We start from the raw sequence: 14,990 nt of genomic DNA on the forward strand, positions 1-14,990 counted from the left end.
TCAGTATAGCCCATAAAGGACGGTCATATAGACTTGGCGGCATGCTGTCATGTGGTCGTAACCACTTAATCGTCTCTGGAGGAAACGAGGAAGAATTTAGGAGTGTATATGTCTTCTGTTGCACGTGTGCTGGAGGGTAGTGATCAGTCTTTTTGTACATATTATCACTAAGTGGGTCATACATCTTCTCCAAATACAAACTAAGTACCTTTATCAGCCTTCAGTACCACTATGTCCAGATGCTCTGAGATATTGTAGTGCAACCTTTTCTTTAGAGATTATATTACTGTCATGTTGGAGATTTGCTCCAGACGAAGATGTGGGAATACTCCAATGATTGAAGTGAGCGACAATGCCGAAGACAGCTTACCTTTGCAGTTCCACCAGCTAGGGCACTGCCAGCGAGTGGTGTGGTCCTTCGGTCACTGTGACTCTAACACGTGCATAGTAATACTCTCAGTGCGCTATATGAGGTGCAGCGGAGAACAGCTTCATCAGTCTTTGACGGCTCACTTGAAGATGACTGACAGATGTCCAGTCGAAATATTGTGGAGAGAAGTTTACAATGACCAGCTGCAATCCCGAAATCTCTCTGAACATGATCAACAATTCTCCTTGAGTCTTGGAGATTAGTCAAGTCCATTGCATGCACCTCTTGCTTGATGGTATCCTGTAATGCTGAGCACATTCAGAAGTCAGATGGCCTTCATTATATGTAATATAATTGTAGTAAGGTCCAGTTCTGTGTTTCTGAGGACAAATGTTATTGTAAAAGTTTAGATATTAAAAATGGTGTACTTTTATTGTGCCCTCTGTTTGTATTCATTTAATCCATATGAGAACATAGTGCGCAGCAGATTTTCCATAATCTTCATGATGACCAAACACTGCGCAAAATTGAAGGTTCATTGATCTCCGAGTCTTAGGACTTGTTGAGAATTTTGAATCAATGTCAAAAATCATATCTGAGACTGTACATCCAAATTTTATGTATGTCTTAATTACTACCTGTAAATTAATTTGTTTGTATTTCTCCTTTTCAGATGAAGGCAAGAAATTATGAGAAAGTAGAAAAGGTATGTGATCTTAGTGATAATGTTTTATTTCTGATATTGGTAAATAAAAATGCTGATTCATTTAAGACAAGTTATTTTTCATTTGGACTTCGTGTACAACACTTGGGAGGTGATGTTTTCTGGCAATTTTGGCTGACTAGATGGAAATCACAAATTTTTGTATTAGAAACATATATTTTTGTTTAAATTTCTTTGTGTGTGTCTAAACAAGACTCAGTGGAGCATTTTTGCTGGCAATTGCCTTTGAGCAAGTCCTTTTCACATTGGTGGGTTGATGCATTACCCTGTTGGTTTTGAACAAAAGGAATTGGTAACAGAAATGTTTTTCTGCGAAAGTAACCTGTATTTGTTTCTATTTTCCATTGTAGATTGGGAGTAGAGAGGAAAGCAATGAAATCTTTAAACAGTTGTCTTTGTGAAACACAACAAAAACTGTGGTTCTCTCTAAGTATGTTGTCATAATAGTGCGGGAGTTCACTGTGTCTTGAGTTCTATATGTAGTACCCGTTTCCATGAAAATGATTTATTTTCGTAGTAGTATGAAGCACGTGATGGGGAGAAAATGGAAATTGATGAAGAGATTTTTATAAATTTATTGCAGTTCATCAAATGACTGTGGTCATATTGTGTGCAAATTGAGAGAATTTAGTGTAAATCTTACACACCAGAACATTCTTCACAGGAGACTTGGTACCTTTGATTAATATAGTTTGCCAAGTGCCAGAAAGTGCCACTTTCTGAGTTAACAATGCCTAATTCCCTCCTCTCTGTTGAGTGGGTAATGAAGTTCTTGAGTGTATTAAAATTTTTTTGATTGAACATTTAATGAACTGTGTTGATTGCTTCAGTAGGAAGCAGTGTATATTCAAGAACTTCTCTGAATGAGTGAGAGTGTGATATAACATTTTCCCCTTAATAGAGATAGAATGTGATGAGTGGAAGAGCTCCAGTGTATTACTGAAATAGTTTTAGTATAATAACTTTTGGACATAATTTTTGTCTCTTGATAAACTTTGGCAGAAATCCTGTCTGCTGCTACCCTCCCCTTTGTTACTTCAGAAATGCAACTGCAGTATAAAATTTATTTTTGATTCACACACGGCCTATGTTTTTTTTTTGTGTGTTTTTGTACCATTATAGTGTGTACACTTGATTGGACAGCTTCTAATATGTGCAAAGATGGTATTTCGTATTGCATCACAAAATGAGAACTAATATTTTTGTAAGAGCTCTTTCATTTCATCAAATTCTGTTTCAATGTGTCTCTTTATTGCAAGGCTGTGTTAAAGGGTCATTTATTAATCGACCCATGACCATCATTTCATATGCAGTCCCCCATATGGATCTTATGTAATATATAGAATTCAATAAAGACATTTTTTTTTAACTCTTGGGACTGCACTTGGTTTCTGTTTAACAAGTAGTATTTGTAATTTCGTTGTGTAAAATACATTGTGTAAAATATTTACGTCTCTCAGTCTACTGCATAAAAATAAAATGCAAAGCAGTATGGTTTAACAGAAGTTTGATATACACTTCAGCTGTATTATAGATTATTTTATGTTGTACTTTGTGTCAGTGTTTCGTGATTATTTCAACTGTCTAGTTTGTATGTCTTACAGAACACGAACATTTGTACTAAGTTATGTTCTAAAAATATCAGAAATTTCACTTTCGAAATCAGCCTATTTTTGCTGTGTGTGTGTGTTTCATTATATTGCTGCATCTACTTTACTCCTTATATCACTATTTTTATCAACTTAATGAACCAGTAAGCAGCAGTGTTAGATAAATCTCATCAACTCTGTTACAGAAAACAGTATTGGTTTTAGGAAGCACTTTATTTTGTGGATTGTAGAAGAAGTGGTGTGTACTTTAATTGTGGATGAAAGTTGGTGTATTCTTACTTTTGTTTAGTTTAATGCACTATCCGCCTTTTAGTGTTTCTGTGATTTGATTTGTTTCATAATTTACCATTGACATTTTGTTGTTGATGGAAGTGATTTGTGTGGACAAACCTTGATTGAGGGTATCTGTTACCCAGTGACTGTTGACTTTTCAAACAAAACAAAACAAAAACATTAATTACCTATGTGTGAAAGCAGTAGCAAAAGCCCTGTTTCTTGAAAGTCATAAAAGGACTGATGGAAACACTAGAAAGTGATAAGACTTTGTTTTACTTTACGGGCCGAAGAGGAGAGAGAAGAAAGTAAGTTCATTTAGAAATTACGATATGGAAACAGACTAGTTATAACAGTAGAGATACTGCATTGAAACTTAAACTCATCATCACAATTTTCTCTGTCATGTGTTAAAATGATCCAGTAGATTTGTCCATTTTCTTCACCTAGGTCCCAAGTCTTCTGTCCAGAATGCTGCTATAATTTTACTCGGCTGCCAAAGACCCACAGAAAAAGAATTTAAACAATTTGCTAATTATTTACTTTAATTCTTTTTATAAATGCCTAGCAATTTCTCTCTTGGTACATTTATTTATGCGTAATTTTTTATTTGATTTGGTTCAGACGCTTTTGCCTTTATCTGTTAAAATCAGTAAGTGTGAAAAACTGGCATATTGTCCGTCTCAGCAATAAATTGATACCAAACGAAACACAAATTCTCAGTACTTCAGACATGTTTCTGCAGGTGATGGGTTGTCAATTCATTCTTGCTCTCTAGATAATTTTTTTCTTTCCAGTCCAGTTAATTTCTTATAGATTGATACCTTTTGATAATTTTGTTTCTATTTGTGACTGTTTAAAGCAGCATCTGCAAGACATACTCCCTTATTTAAGTACCACAAAGCTTTATGATTAGTCAGTTAGCTTTTTCCATGAATAAATGTCAGCACAGTATATACCAGGAATTATAAACTTAACACATTAATTTTTTATTTTCTTTTTATTTGTATGTGGAAACTATGCTTTTGCTGAAACCTAATGTTCTACTTTTTATTATGTTTAGATGTAAATAGATTAAACAGCCTAATCTCATGTCAACAATAAGTTAATTTTTTTTTTATTTGTGCAGCTCCAATGCTTTTGGAGTTAATGTTGATTGTGTGGGGCCACTCTCTTACAATTTGAAAATGCTCTAAACTTGTGTGCTCTTTCAATTGTTACTGAAAGTATTACGATGATTCAACAGTTGTGGATGATGTTAAAAGGGTTATGGAACTCGACAAAGTTGAACTGAGTAGTCTCTTCTGGAGATACTTAGTCAACAACTTTGCAGGGGGTAGTTGCTATAAAACAAGTACATTGACCTTTTTCTTTCATAAATTCTAGGATAATATTAGATTGATTCAGAAAACACTGATATGTGATTTAATGTATAGTATTTGTCTTAAAAATAGCTCGAGAAATGTTTTTGTAGGCAAACTAATCCACATTTGGGATGAGAGTGGAAGGATATAGTTGTCAAAATCATTAATATAATGAGTGTAATTTGGCGGAAAGGAGGGCAGACTCTTTGATAGTGTGTGACATGTATCAAAATGTACAGGTATTGACTTTTAATCTGAATTGAAGTATAAGGAGATGGGCTTCTGTGTGTAGCATGGTTTTTTAATTACTTTTTTTACCATCATAGCAGACACAGTAATTGGGATTGTAATGAGCTTATTTAACCATTTCAGTACTTTTCTTACTCATCAAATGGTTCACAATACATAATAGTTTATTAAAAGGTTGTACCATAATTTTTCAAAGTGTTGTATTTGGCTTAAAGTACAATGTGGTCTTGTACCATGAGCCACAGCTTAAAAATAAGTGGACAAGTCATATAATATTAAACTTTATTGAACATAAACACTTGGCTAACAAACTGAAATCCAAATAAACACACTATTTTTTTCTGGTTAACAAATAGGCCTAAAACGTTCATGTTAATTAACATTTAAAAGAAACAAATTACTTTTATTGTTTTAAGCCTGTCTAGCTTTTCTATTTTTTAAACTTTATTGCCATATTGTAAATTTCTGTTACAAAGTACACTGGGCCATGATCATTTTCCTGACTCAAGGTACTTTCCTCCCACTTCAATAAATGGTTACATAAGCTAAAATAAGTAAAGATATGAAAATTAACATGATAGTTTATCTACAATAATTACCAACCATTTATGTTTTAATTCTATTTGTGCATTTGTAGCTAGAACAGCATTGAACTAAGAACAAAAACTTTCTTTTTGCGGAAAGAAACAATGTCTAGGACATTGAAATAATTGTTCCTTGGTCCTGTAATAGCTGGCTACACGCATTTCAAAGTAGGAAATATGTGGTGTGGAAATTACTGAGAGTATAGACCAGAGATATAAGATCAGCTCGAAGTTCATGCTGGCTCAAGGTACAAGCCACTGTCCTATAGACTGGGATCTCTGAAGGTTATCAAAAAAATGATTGTTGTCTTGGAGGGGATAAACAAATTAAACAAGCTTCTATTTCTGAGGAGTCCAGGTGAATGATATTACCAAAACTTGCTCATGTAGAAGGTGTGTTTGAGGAATAATCTTTCTAAGAATTTTGGAAAGGAATCTCGAGGACACAAGTCTTTTGACAGATTTTATGGTCTGTAATGTTAATTGATAAGCAGTTAATGGATGATAACATTGAAATAATAAGTGTTGTTGTTTCAAAGTTTAGATGCAATTAAAAAATGGAATTTAAATACACTGTACTTACATTTTTATTATTGAATTATTTCACCTCAATTTACCAGAGTTTAGTTTAAAACAGTTTCAGTGTAGGGTCCATAATGTTCGTATGTTGTTCTCAGTATGTAGTAAATTGTGTTATTGTGGGCAAAATTTCTCAACACTTTGTACCATTAGTGCTTTTCGAACCTTTTACACATTGCTGTTTAATGTCTCAAGTTACTGAACCTTGAGACATGTTTTATTTGGAACTTATTTGCATAGAAGACAAGAAAGTGTAAGGTAACAGTTCATGTTGTGGTTAAGAGTTGTTTTTTTAATTTTGCCCATTGGCTGAAAGTTTACAGAATAGCTTAAATCATAAGACAGCTGTTAGAAATCTGAAACAAAAAATTATTATGGGAGAGAGTTGGTTTTGCTAATGAACTTCGAAACTCTTGTGTGTTTTTTATCCCAAGAGAGATCACTTGTTAATGAGTCTTGCCAGGTGACTTCTACTTCATGTTCAAGGAATGCGAGCCAGCCCCATTCAGTTTGTACCCATAAAACAAATTATCAGTTACTGAATGCACACAAAACAGTGAAGATACCATATTTGAAGACAGAAGCTTTGTATGGAAATTTCCAAGAAAATGTATTCTTACAAAAGGTAAAATGCAAATGCTTAAGTGTTAGCTATAAGCTTTAGTAATTTGCTGGCAGAAGCTGATTTGAAGGAACAGAAAAATATTGTAAACAGATAAATAAAGAATATTTTCTGCTAAAGTAGTGGTGAAATGTTGATAAATCTCGTATTGTCCTTCCATAAACATGTGTTCATTTTGAATACTAGAGAATTGATTCTGAAACATGTACCTAAAAATTGCTACATAATTTTACTTCTAAATTCAGTATGAGGAGAAAAAGTAGAGGTAATTGTGTAATACACATATATCAGTACGACTAGTGATGTTGGTCAATGAGAAAATAATTTTTCTGCATCTTCTATACTTCTTAAGTTGTGTAGTTGAGTTGAGTCCCAGTTCTCATTTGGTGTCTTTTAGCATTTTTAGAATTTTTTTCTCATTTTAATTATAAAAATGACATTGCTATAGTTGTTCATTTTGTAAACTACACTTCAATAAGGGAACAGTACTTCTTGAAACACACATACATGAACATAGCTCTTAAAAGTAAAAGACTGTAGCACAACATTTTTGAGAAATTTCTTAATAAATAATAGCAGTATGGATCTGGATCATTGTGAAGTGTAATATAGAGCTCCATATTTGTGTGTGGCTGTCGTAACTGTTGCTGATATACGGCTAACGTCCTGATTTAAGTGATAATCTGGTGCTTGTTCCATGCTCATGGGAAGCAGGCATTAATTACATTTGAAACATAAAAAGAAAGTAGATCAAAGGCAGAGAGCAGCAGCAGAATTTTGGAATATTTATTCCAGCTCTATAGAAGAGGTTCATCCATTGCAAATCATTTGCTTTTACTCATGTTACACATATTTTGTGGCTGTAGTAAGTTCTTAAGAGAGAAACATGAGTATGGAGGCAGAATTGTATTATTTTGAGAAATTTGAGACAGTGCAAACCATATTATGGAAACAGTAAGCTGTATGTGTTTTTTTTCCGTAATTGTAATTCACTGCATTTTGTGACATTAATAGTAAAAAAATTGTAAATGTAATACACATATATCAACACAAGATTTTTTTTTAATGGTAAATTATCATATTCCGTCTTTTCCGACATACAGTTCTTGATGTATGTAGCAGCCTGTAATGAAGAATAAAGTTCAGTTGTGTTATGAAAAATGTTCTTCATTTATATGCTGTTTCAGTATTTCCTCAAAACTGCAAAAGTACTTCACTCTTCTTTGGAAACAGTTTCTCATTTCTTTTTCTTTTTGATATGTCACTGGAGTGTTTCAAGGAGGTAAAACTTGCATGTATCATTTTTAAATCTGCATTGGTGTTTCACTGTTGGATACTACTTAAGCAGATGTACTTGGTGTAAATAGTTGGGATATTGATCAAACGACTGTGTGTTATAAATTAATATGCGTATACTTTCCAGTAGGCTTAGACCTAATTTATGTGATCATTGTTAAAGCTTCAAAGCTCCATTAAAACATTGAAAGTTACTAAATAAAAGTTGTAGGTATGTACTTTACAGTAATTTACTAAGTTTCCAGAACTGTTTAGTTGGGACATTCACTTTTCCACCCATAACATACAATTTCTCTCTTAAGAAAAACAAAAATTGGCAACAAGCTTGTACGACTTTAGCTCTTCTAATATTTTGATGTTGGGCTAGCATGGAACGGTAATAACTCTTCAGCCATTAATTACTTAGAATTACAATCAGATCTAAAAGTTATCTGGAATGCAATGTTTATAAGAAAAGGTCTTGCTCAGTTGAAACAGCAATGCAAATGCCATCACAACAGGTGATTTTGAATTCAGTAAGCTGTCTTTGTCTTGAAGTTAAAATATCTTAAATACCTTAAGAAATACAGCATCCAAGATGGATTGAACATTTTCAAGGAGCTTAATACAGTTAAATATTTGTGATCAATATTCCCTCCACATTTTGAATGCTGCAGCTGTCAGTGCAAAATAACAATTTCTTTAGCAGTCATGTTCTAATATACACGGAGATATGTAGAATTTAAAGTAAGAGCCCTTAGTTGTTGATTAGATTTTTGTGAGTGACTTGGAAATACAGGGTGTACATAAAGTCAGGGAACCTTTCAATTATTTATTGCACCAGAACCAAACATTGTATAGATATCATACATATGTCATTTTGAAGAAAACCCTGAAAGCCCCCCCCCCCCCCCCTCCCATGTATACCGTCACAGCGTAGTTTGGTAATTTGCCGATAGTCAGCGTTAGTCGCAAACCTGGTGAGTTCAGTTGTGGAGTGTGCTGTTTCATGAAATGGCCTCCCTGATCACCAGATCTCACTTCGTGTCTTTTTTTCTGTGGGGACACATTAAAGATCTGGTGTATGTACCACCTCTACCACGTGATGTAGCAGAGCTCTGGGAGAGAATACAGGAAGCAACGGCCACAGTCGATGGTGCCATGCTGGGACGGGTGTGGAAAAAAATTCGATTAACATTGCCTGTCGGGTCACTCATGGTTCGCATATCGAATGTTTGTAAAAAAAAGTTTCAGAGTTTCTCTTCAAAATGCAATATGACATCTGTACAATATTTAGTGCTTGTGCAAGAAATAATTAAGTGTTCCTGGACTTCATGTACATCCTGTATGTAGAGCTTAAAGAAATTATTTTGCTCAGAACAGCTGAAGCATTAAAAATGTATTTAATATAGTGGAAATAAATGTGTAACATTGCGAAGCCACCAGCAGAAGGGCTAAAGCCCAAAACATGTCTTGTCATAAATAAAAGCGTAAGTAAATGGCTTCTTGTATTTCTTCAAGCAGTTTCCTCATTGCTCAAATAATGAAAAAAAAGTTCAGAGACAGGTTTTGAGGGACTGACTATATTGTGTATATGTTACAGTTGCTGATAGTTTGATGATGGTGACGATGATAATGACTTAGTTGTGATTATTGTTTTCCCTCTATCTAAATGATTATAGTAATAGCTAAATGTTCATGGGTTAGAGTTGAGGCTACGTATGAACATGTGCTGGGTCACACCGCTTAAGTTCTACCAAAAGATAAACATGACATCTGCATATGGTGGGTTGAGGTGATTTGGATTCTGTGAAATGAGACAGGAGATAGGTATCTGTGAAGAAAACCTTATTTAAGAACAGAAAGTAATCACTCGATGAAAGGATTAGCCTTCAGCAAGCTAAGTATAGTGAGGAGGTGACCTATTTCCATAACATGGAGGTATAAATGAAAAAGTCTGTTCTTGGGTAGTGCACTGGGTGTAATGATATTGATGGTGACTCCAGGAGAAAATAATCATCATTGTGGAGGGCTAAATTCTTGATGTGGTGGTTGATGACATAAAGCTTAAAGCTTTACTATAAGCAAGCATTACTGAAATGTACAGTGCAATACCGAACAGTGGATTAACAGGGTACATCTGAAGTACCACAGTTGTTAAAGACACTGGGTTTGTATGGATGAGAATGGGATTTAAATCCATGTTCACATTCGCCGATTTAAAATTTTCATAAAATATGTCGCTAGAGGATCTATGTTGGTTCCTTACAAAGGTCACTGCTATTTTCCCTCATCCTTTCAATCTGTTCTAGTCGTCAGTGTTCACAGTACATTAAATTCTAGCCTTTGTATCCCTCTTTTTTTCTTTAATACCTCAGTGGCATATTAATTTATTTTTCTAGTGTATTTATTTAACCTGATGCGATACGGTCCATCAGGTCCTCTCTTACATTGGACCACCGTTTCACACCTACGGTATCCTTTCTTATATAACAGTTTCTTAAAAATATGACACATAGCATTAAAAGGATGTTAACATATTGTTCGTCACTGTGTAATTTGTGTAGAAATGATATTTGTAGGCAGTTGTTTTAGTTTATGTAAAAACTGTTGTTACTGGGTATAGCTGCTGTTATAATTTACTTAACAAGACAGGGAAAATATGTAATATATTTGATACAGAATTTTTGGTGACTGCTTACCTTCAGGGGGGGATAAAAAAAAAGGTGTAGTACTGCTGATGAACACACACAAGTAGAAGTGATAAGTTTCCTAGCTTTTGGAACAAATAATTCCTTACTTGGGAAGAAGGAACTGATAGGTGAATCTTAAAAGGGAGGGCAGGTCACTCAGATTCCAGGATGCGAGATACCCACCTGTAGTTGGGACAATGTTTGACAAAGATCTTACTTGATCCTCATCCTCTCTTACAGTGAGTTGTTCCCATCCTAGGATTTGAGTGACGTGCCCTTCTTTTTAACCTTTGCCAATGAGTCCTCCCCCAAAACCCCTCCCAATCTGCTGAGGAAGGGAACTATTAGTTCTGAAAGTCAGGAAGTGTATAACTTCTGAGTATGTCTGTCTGCAGTACTACACTCTTTGTGCCTCCTGAAGGTAGGCACTGCCCAACAATTCTCTCATAACTTATTACTTTTCTTCATTCAGTTTTCCTCTGATGAAACTTTGTAGTATGAAGCTTCATATTTCAAATATTTTTCTCTGTACGGTTTGACTCAATTTATTCGTTTATGCATATGGTCCACATTTCTAGAATGTGGGAACTCTGATGGCCTTGTTATTTGCTACAATCCAATCTTACATTATGCAAGAGTGTTGCAATAGAGGGCATATGAGCAAGTGATTCGGGTTTTGCACTCACTAGATGCGTCTCCATCTGCTGGGAGGGATGCCCCATATTTGGGTGTTGGTCTCGCAATGAAGGATGCCCATTTTAAGACGATTGATCTCCAAACAGGGTAATGCAGAACATTTTCAGCAGATACAGTAGTGGAAATATTCATTGCATCGCCTTTTAAATTAACAATTTTTGTTAAAGTCATTGAAGAACTAAGCTAAATTTGCCTGATTTCTCTTGATTTCTATCAGAAATGAATATACTCAATAACTTTAGTCAATTTGTTTTAATTCTTCATTTTTCTTTCTATAAAATGTTTGTTTCTTATAATTTAACACTTTCTTGAAAAATGAGTGTAAGTGGATATGTCAGCTATTCTGAAATATGAATACTAATGTTGAAAGAAACACTGCATATTAATGCTATAACATAAAACTGATGGGTTTTAGTGTTTGTACTTCCTCATACAAATACATTGTTGCATCTGATACTTTGTTGTTTCACCACACGCGTTAATCTCTGCTTGGCATTGTGAAGGCATTGAAAGAACTAACTTTGTAATGTACTCCTCACTCAGTTCATGAAACAACACATACACAAGGGTCTCCAACAGTTCTCAATAGGATTGAATCAGGGCTGTTTCCAGGCCACTCTAATACTCGAGCCCCCATTTTGTCAAAGGAAAGATTTTACCTGAACTGTAGAAGTACGTGATAATTAACCAAGAAAGTAATCTGCTTCATGTTTGGTACTAATATTAGTCATAGGACTCACCTTCAAAGTTCTATGGCAAGGAACGGAGTCGTCATGAAAAATGCAATTGGAAACATCTCCAAACTTGTCTCTAATGGTTGGCATAAGCTTCCATTCAAGGATGCTTATGTAGGCATCTGCATTGACAGTACCATTGATGAAGTCCAGATGACTTACGTCGTGACTGGAAATGCAGCCCCAAACCATCTGTCCGTTTGGGTGTTTGGCTGTATGTGTTTTGCACGATGGCAAAAATTCTTCAGCTTTTGACGCACAAACACTTGTCCATCTGAGCCATTCAGATTAAATTTGGACTCGTCTGAAAAGATTACTTTGCTCCACATCTCTGGTGTCCATGTCACATATGCCTTTGCCCATTTTAGTCGCTGTTGTCGCATTATCTTGGTCAATAAAGGCTTCCTTCTAGAACTACAGGCTGAGAGTTCTTACAGTTCTACTGGTTACTGAGATGTTGCACATTTCTTCCCAGTCTCGCTTTAGTTCAGTTGATGACAGGCGATTACTTGAGTGAAAGAAAGCCTTTTCAATACCCTGTCCTGTTTGGCAGTAGACACCCTTTTCCAACCTCTTCCTTTCTCACGATCAACATTTCCTTTTTCCCTGTGTTTTTTACTTCGAGTAATGTTGAAATCGTAGACTGATTAAATCCTGTCTTAGAGACTATCTCTATGGTGCTGAGACCAACAGACAAATAATTCTGGTGTTAATTCGACTGACCTGCCCATCTTCTCACTGCAAAGTCTCAACTCAAAAATGGCAGTATAAACACTGGTTTCATTGTAAAACCAAACGACAACAACAAAGAGTTGTGTATTGTTGGAAAACATGTGTGGAGAAGTCAGATTATAAAGGCAAAAATATGTTAATAAAGTTCAACAACAATGGGACTGGTATAACCTGAAGCAAACTGCTGCAAAAGACAAAAAGACGAAGTAATTCATGGTGATTCAATAAATATTTCAACCACTGTAGCTCTTGCTTTGCACGGATATATGATGGCAGATTAATCTTCCCTTAGGTTATGCAGTGGGACTTCAGTTTTCCCTCCAGTGGCAGAACTGAGTGAGGTGGCGCACTGGTTAGCACACTGGACTTAGATTTGTGAGAACAAGGGTTCAAACCCGTGCCTGTCAATCCTGGTTTAGGTTTTCTTTGATTTCCCTAAATCGCTTCAGGCAAATGCTGGGTGGTTCCTTTGGAAAGGTCATGGCTGACTTGCTTTCCCATCCTTCCCTAATCTGCTGGGACTGATGACCTTGCTGTTTGGTCCCCTTCCCCAAGTCAACCGACCAGCGGCAGACTTCTAGCAATGGAGCTGTTTCTAGATTTTAGTTGACAGACTAGCTTGATAATCGTGCATTGAATGATGGGATGACTGATCTGCTTTTCCTTCTCTACATCAGCAGTGATCGCTCTTCTGACAGTTTGTCAACTGGAATTGGCTTCGTACACCTTGGCGTAGTGTCAACCTGCTTGGTGTGAGCAGATGCATGCTATACAGGTGAAGTGTACTCTGAAGCTATTGAGTGCAAAGCAAGAGCAGACATCCTCAGAATATGAGGACTAGCTCCCAATGTGGTGGCAGTGATCTTTCTTGAAATATTGTTCCTTGCCTCACCTTCAGCCCAGTGTTAAGGCAGCACTTTTTGTAAGACAGCCTGTTGTTGTTGTTGTGGTCTTCAGTCCTGAGACTGGTTTGATGCAGCTCTCCATGCTACTCTATCCTGTGCAAGCTTCATCATCTCCCAGTATCTACTGCAACCTACATCCTTCTGAATCTGCTTAGTGTATTCATCTCTTGGTCTCCCTCAACGATTTTTACCCTCCACACTGCCCTCCAATGTTAAATTTGTGATCCCTTGATGCCTCAAAACATGTCCTACCAACCGATCCCTTCTTCTAGTCAAGTTGTGCCACAAACTTCTCTTCTCCCTAATCCTATTCAATACCTCCTCATTAGTTACGTGATCTACCCACCTTATCTTCAGCATTTTTCTGTAGCACCACATTTCAAAAGCTTCTATTCTCTTCTTGTCTGAACTATTTATCGTCCATGTTTCACTTCCATACATGGCTACACTCCATACAAATACTTTCAGAAACGACTTCCTGACACTTAAATCTATACTTGATGTTAACAAATTCCTCTTCTTGAGAAACGCTTTCCTTGCCATTGCCAGTCTACATTTTATATCCTCTCTACTTCGACCATCATCGGTTATTTTACTCCCTAAATAGCAAGACTCCTTTACTACTTTAAGTGTCTCATTTCCTAATCTAATTCTCTCAGCATCACCCGACTTAATTTGACTACATTCCATTATCCTCGTTTTGCTTTTATTGATGTTCATCTTATATCCTCCTTTCAAGACACTATCCATTCCGTTCAACTGCTCTTCCAAGTCCTTTGCTGTCTCTGACAGAATTACAATGTCATCAGCGAACCTCAAAGTTTTTATTTCTTCTCCATGGATTTTAATACCTACTCCAAATTTTTCTTTTGTTTCCTTTACTGCTTGCTCAATATACAGATTGAATAACATCGGGGAGAGGCTACAACCCTGTCTTACTCCTTTCCCAACCACTGCTTCCCTTTCATGCCCCTCGACTCTTATAACTGCCATCTGGTTTCTGTACAAATTGTAAATAGCCTTTTGCTCCCTGTATTTTACCCCTGCCACCTTCAGAATTTGAAAGAGAGTATTCCAGTTAACATTGTCAAAAGCTTTCTCTAAGTCTACAAATGCTAGAAACGTAGGTTTGCCTTTCCTTAATCTTTCTTCTAAGATAAGTCGTAGGGTCAGTATTGCCTCACGTGTTCCAACATTTCTACGGAATCCAAACTGATCTTCCGCGAGGTCGGCTTCTACCAGTTTTTCCATTCGTCTGTAAAGAATTCGCGTTAGTATTTTGCAGCTGTGACTTATTAAACTGATAGTTCGGTAATTTTCACATCTGGCAACACCTGCTTTCTTTGGGATTGGAATTATTATATTCTTCTTGAAGTCTGAGGGTATTTCGCCTGTCTCATACATCGTGCTCACCAGATGGTAGAGTTTTGTCATGACTGGCTCTCCCGAGGCCATCAGTAGTTCAAATGGAATGTTGTTTACTCCGGGGCCTTGTTTCGACTCAGGTCTTTCAGTGCTCTGTCAAACTCTTCACGCAGTATCTTATCTCCCATTTCGTCTTCATCTACATCCTCTTCCAT

At 36.1% G+C, this 14,990-nt stretch overlaps 1 protein-coding gene across 1 annotated transcript in view; it reads left to right on the forward strand.

Moving 5' to 3' along the window:
* The window catches only part of LOC126100445 (protein suppressor of forked), a 148,683-nt gene that overhangs the window by 51,957 nt on the left and 81,736 nt on the right, over positions 1 to 14,990 (forward strand). Inside the window, 1 exon segment of the mRNA XM_049911052.1 lies at positions 1,044 to 1,076. Coding sequence (XP_049767009.1) covers positions 1,044 to 1,076 — 33 coding nt within the window.

Source organism: Schistocerca cancellata, chromosome 9 (genome assembly GCF_023864275.1).
Source record: "Schistocerca cancellata isolate TAMUIC-IGC-003103 chromosome 9, iqSchCanc2.1, whole genome shotgun sequence".
Lineage (NCBI taxonomy): Eukaryota > Metazoa > Arthropoda > Insecta > Orthoptera > Acrididae > Schistocerca > Schistocerca cancellata.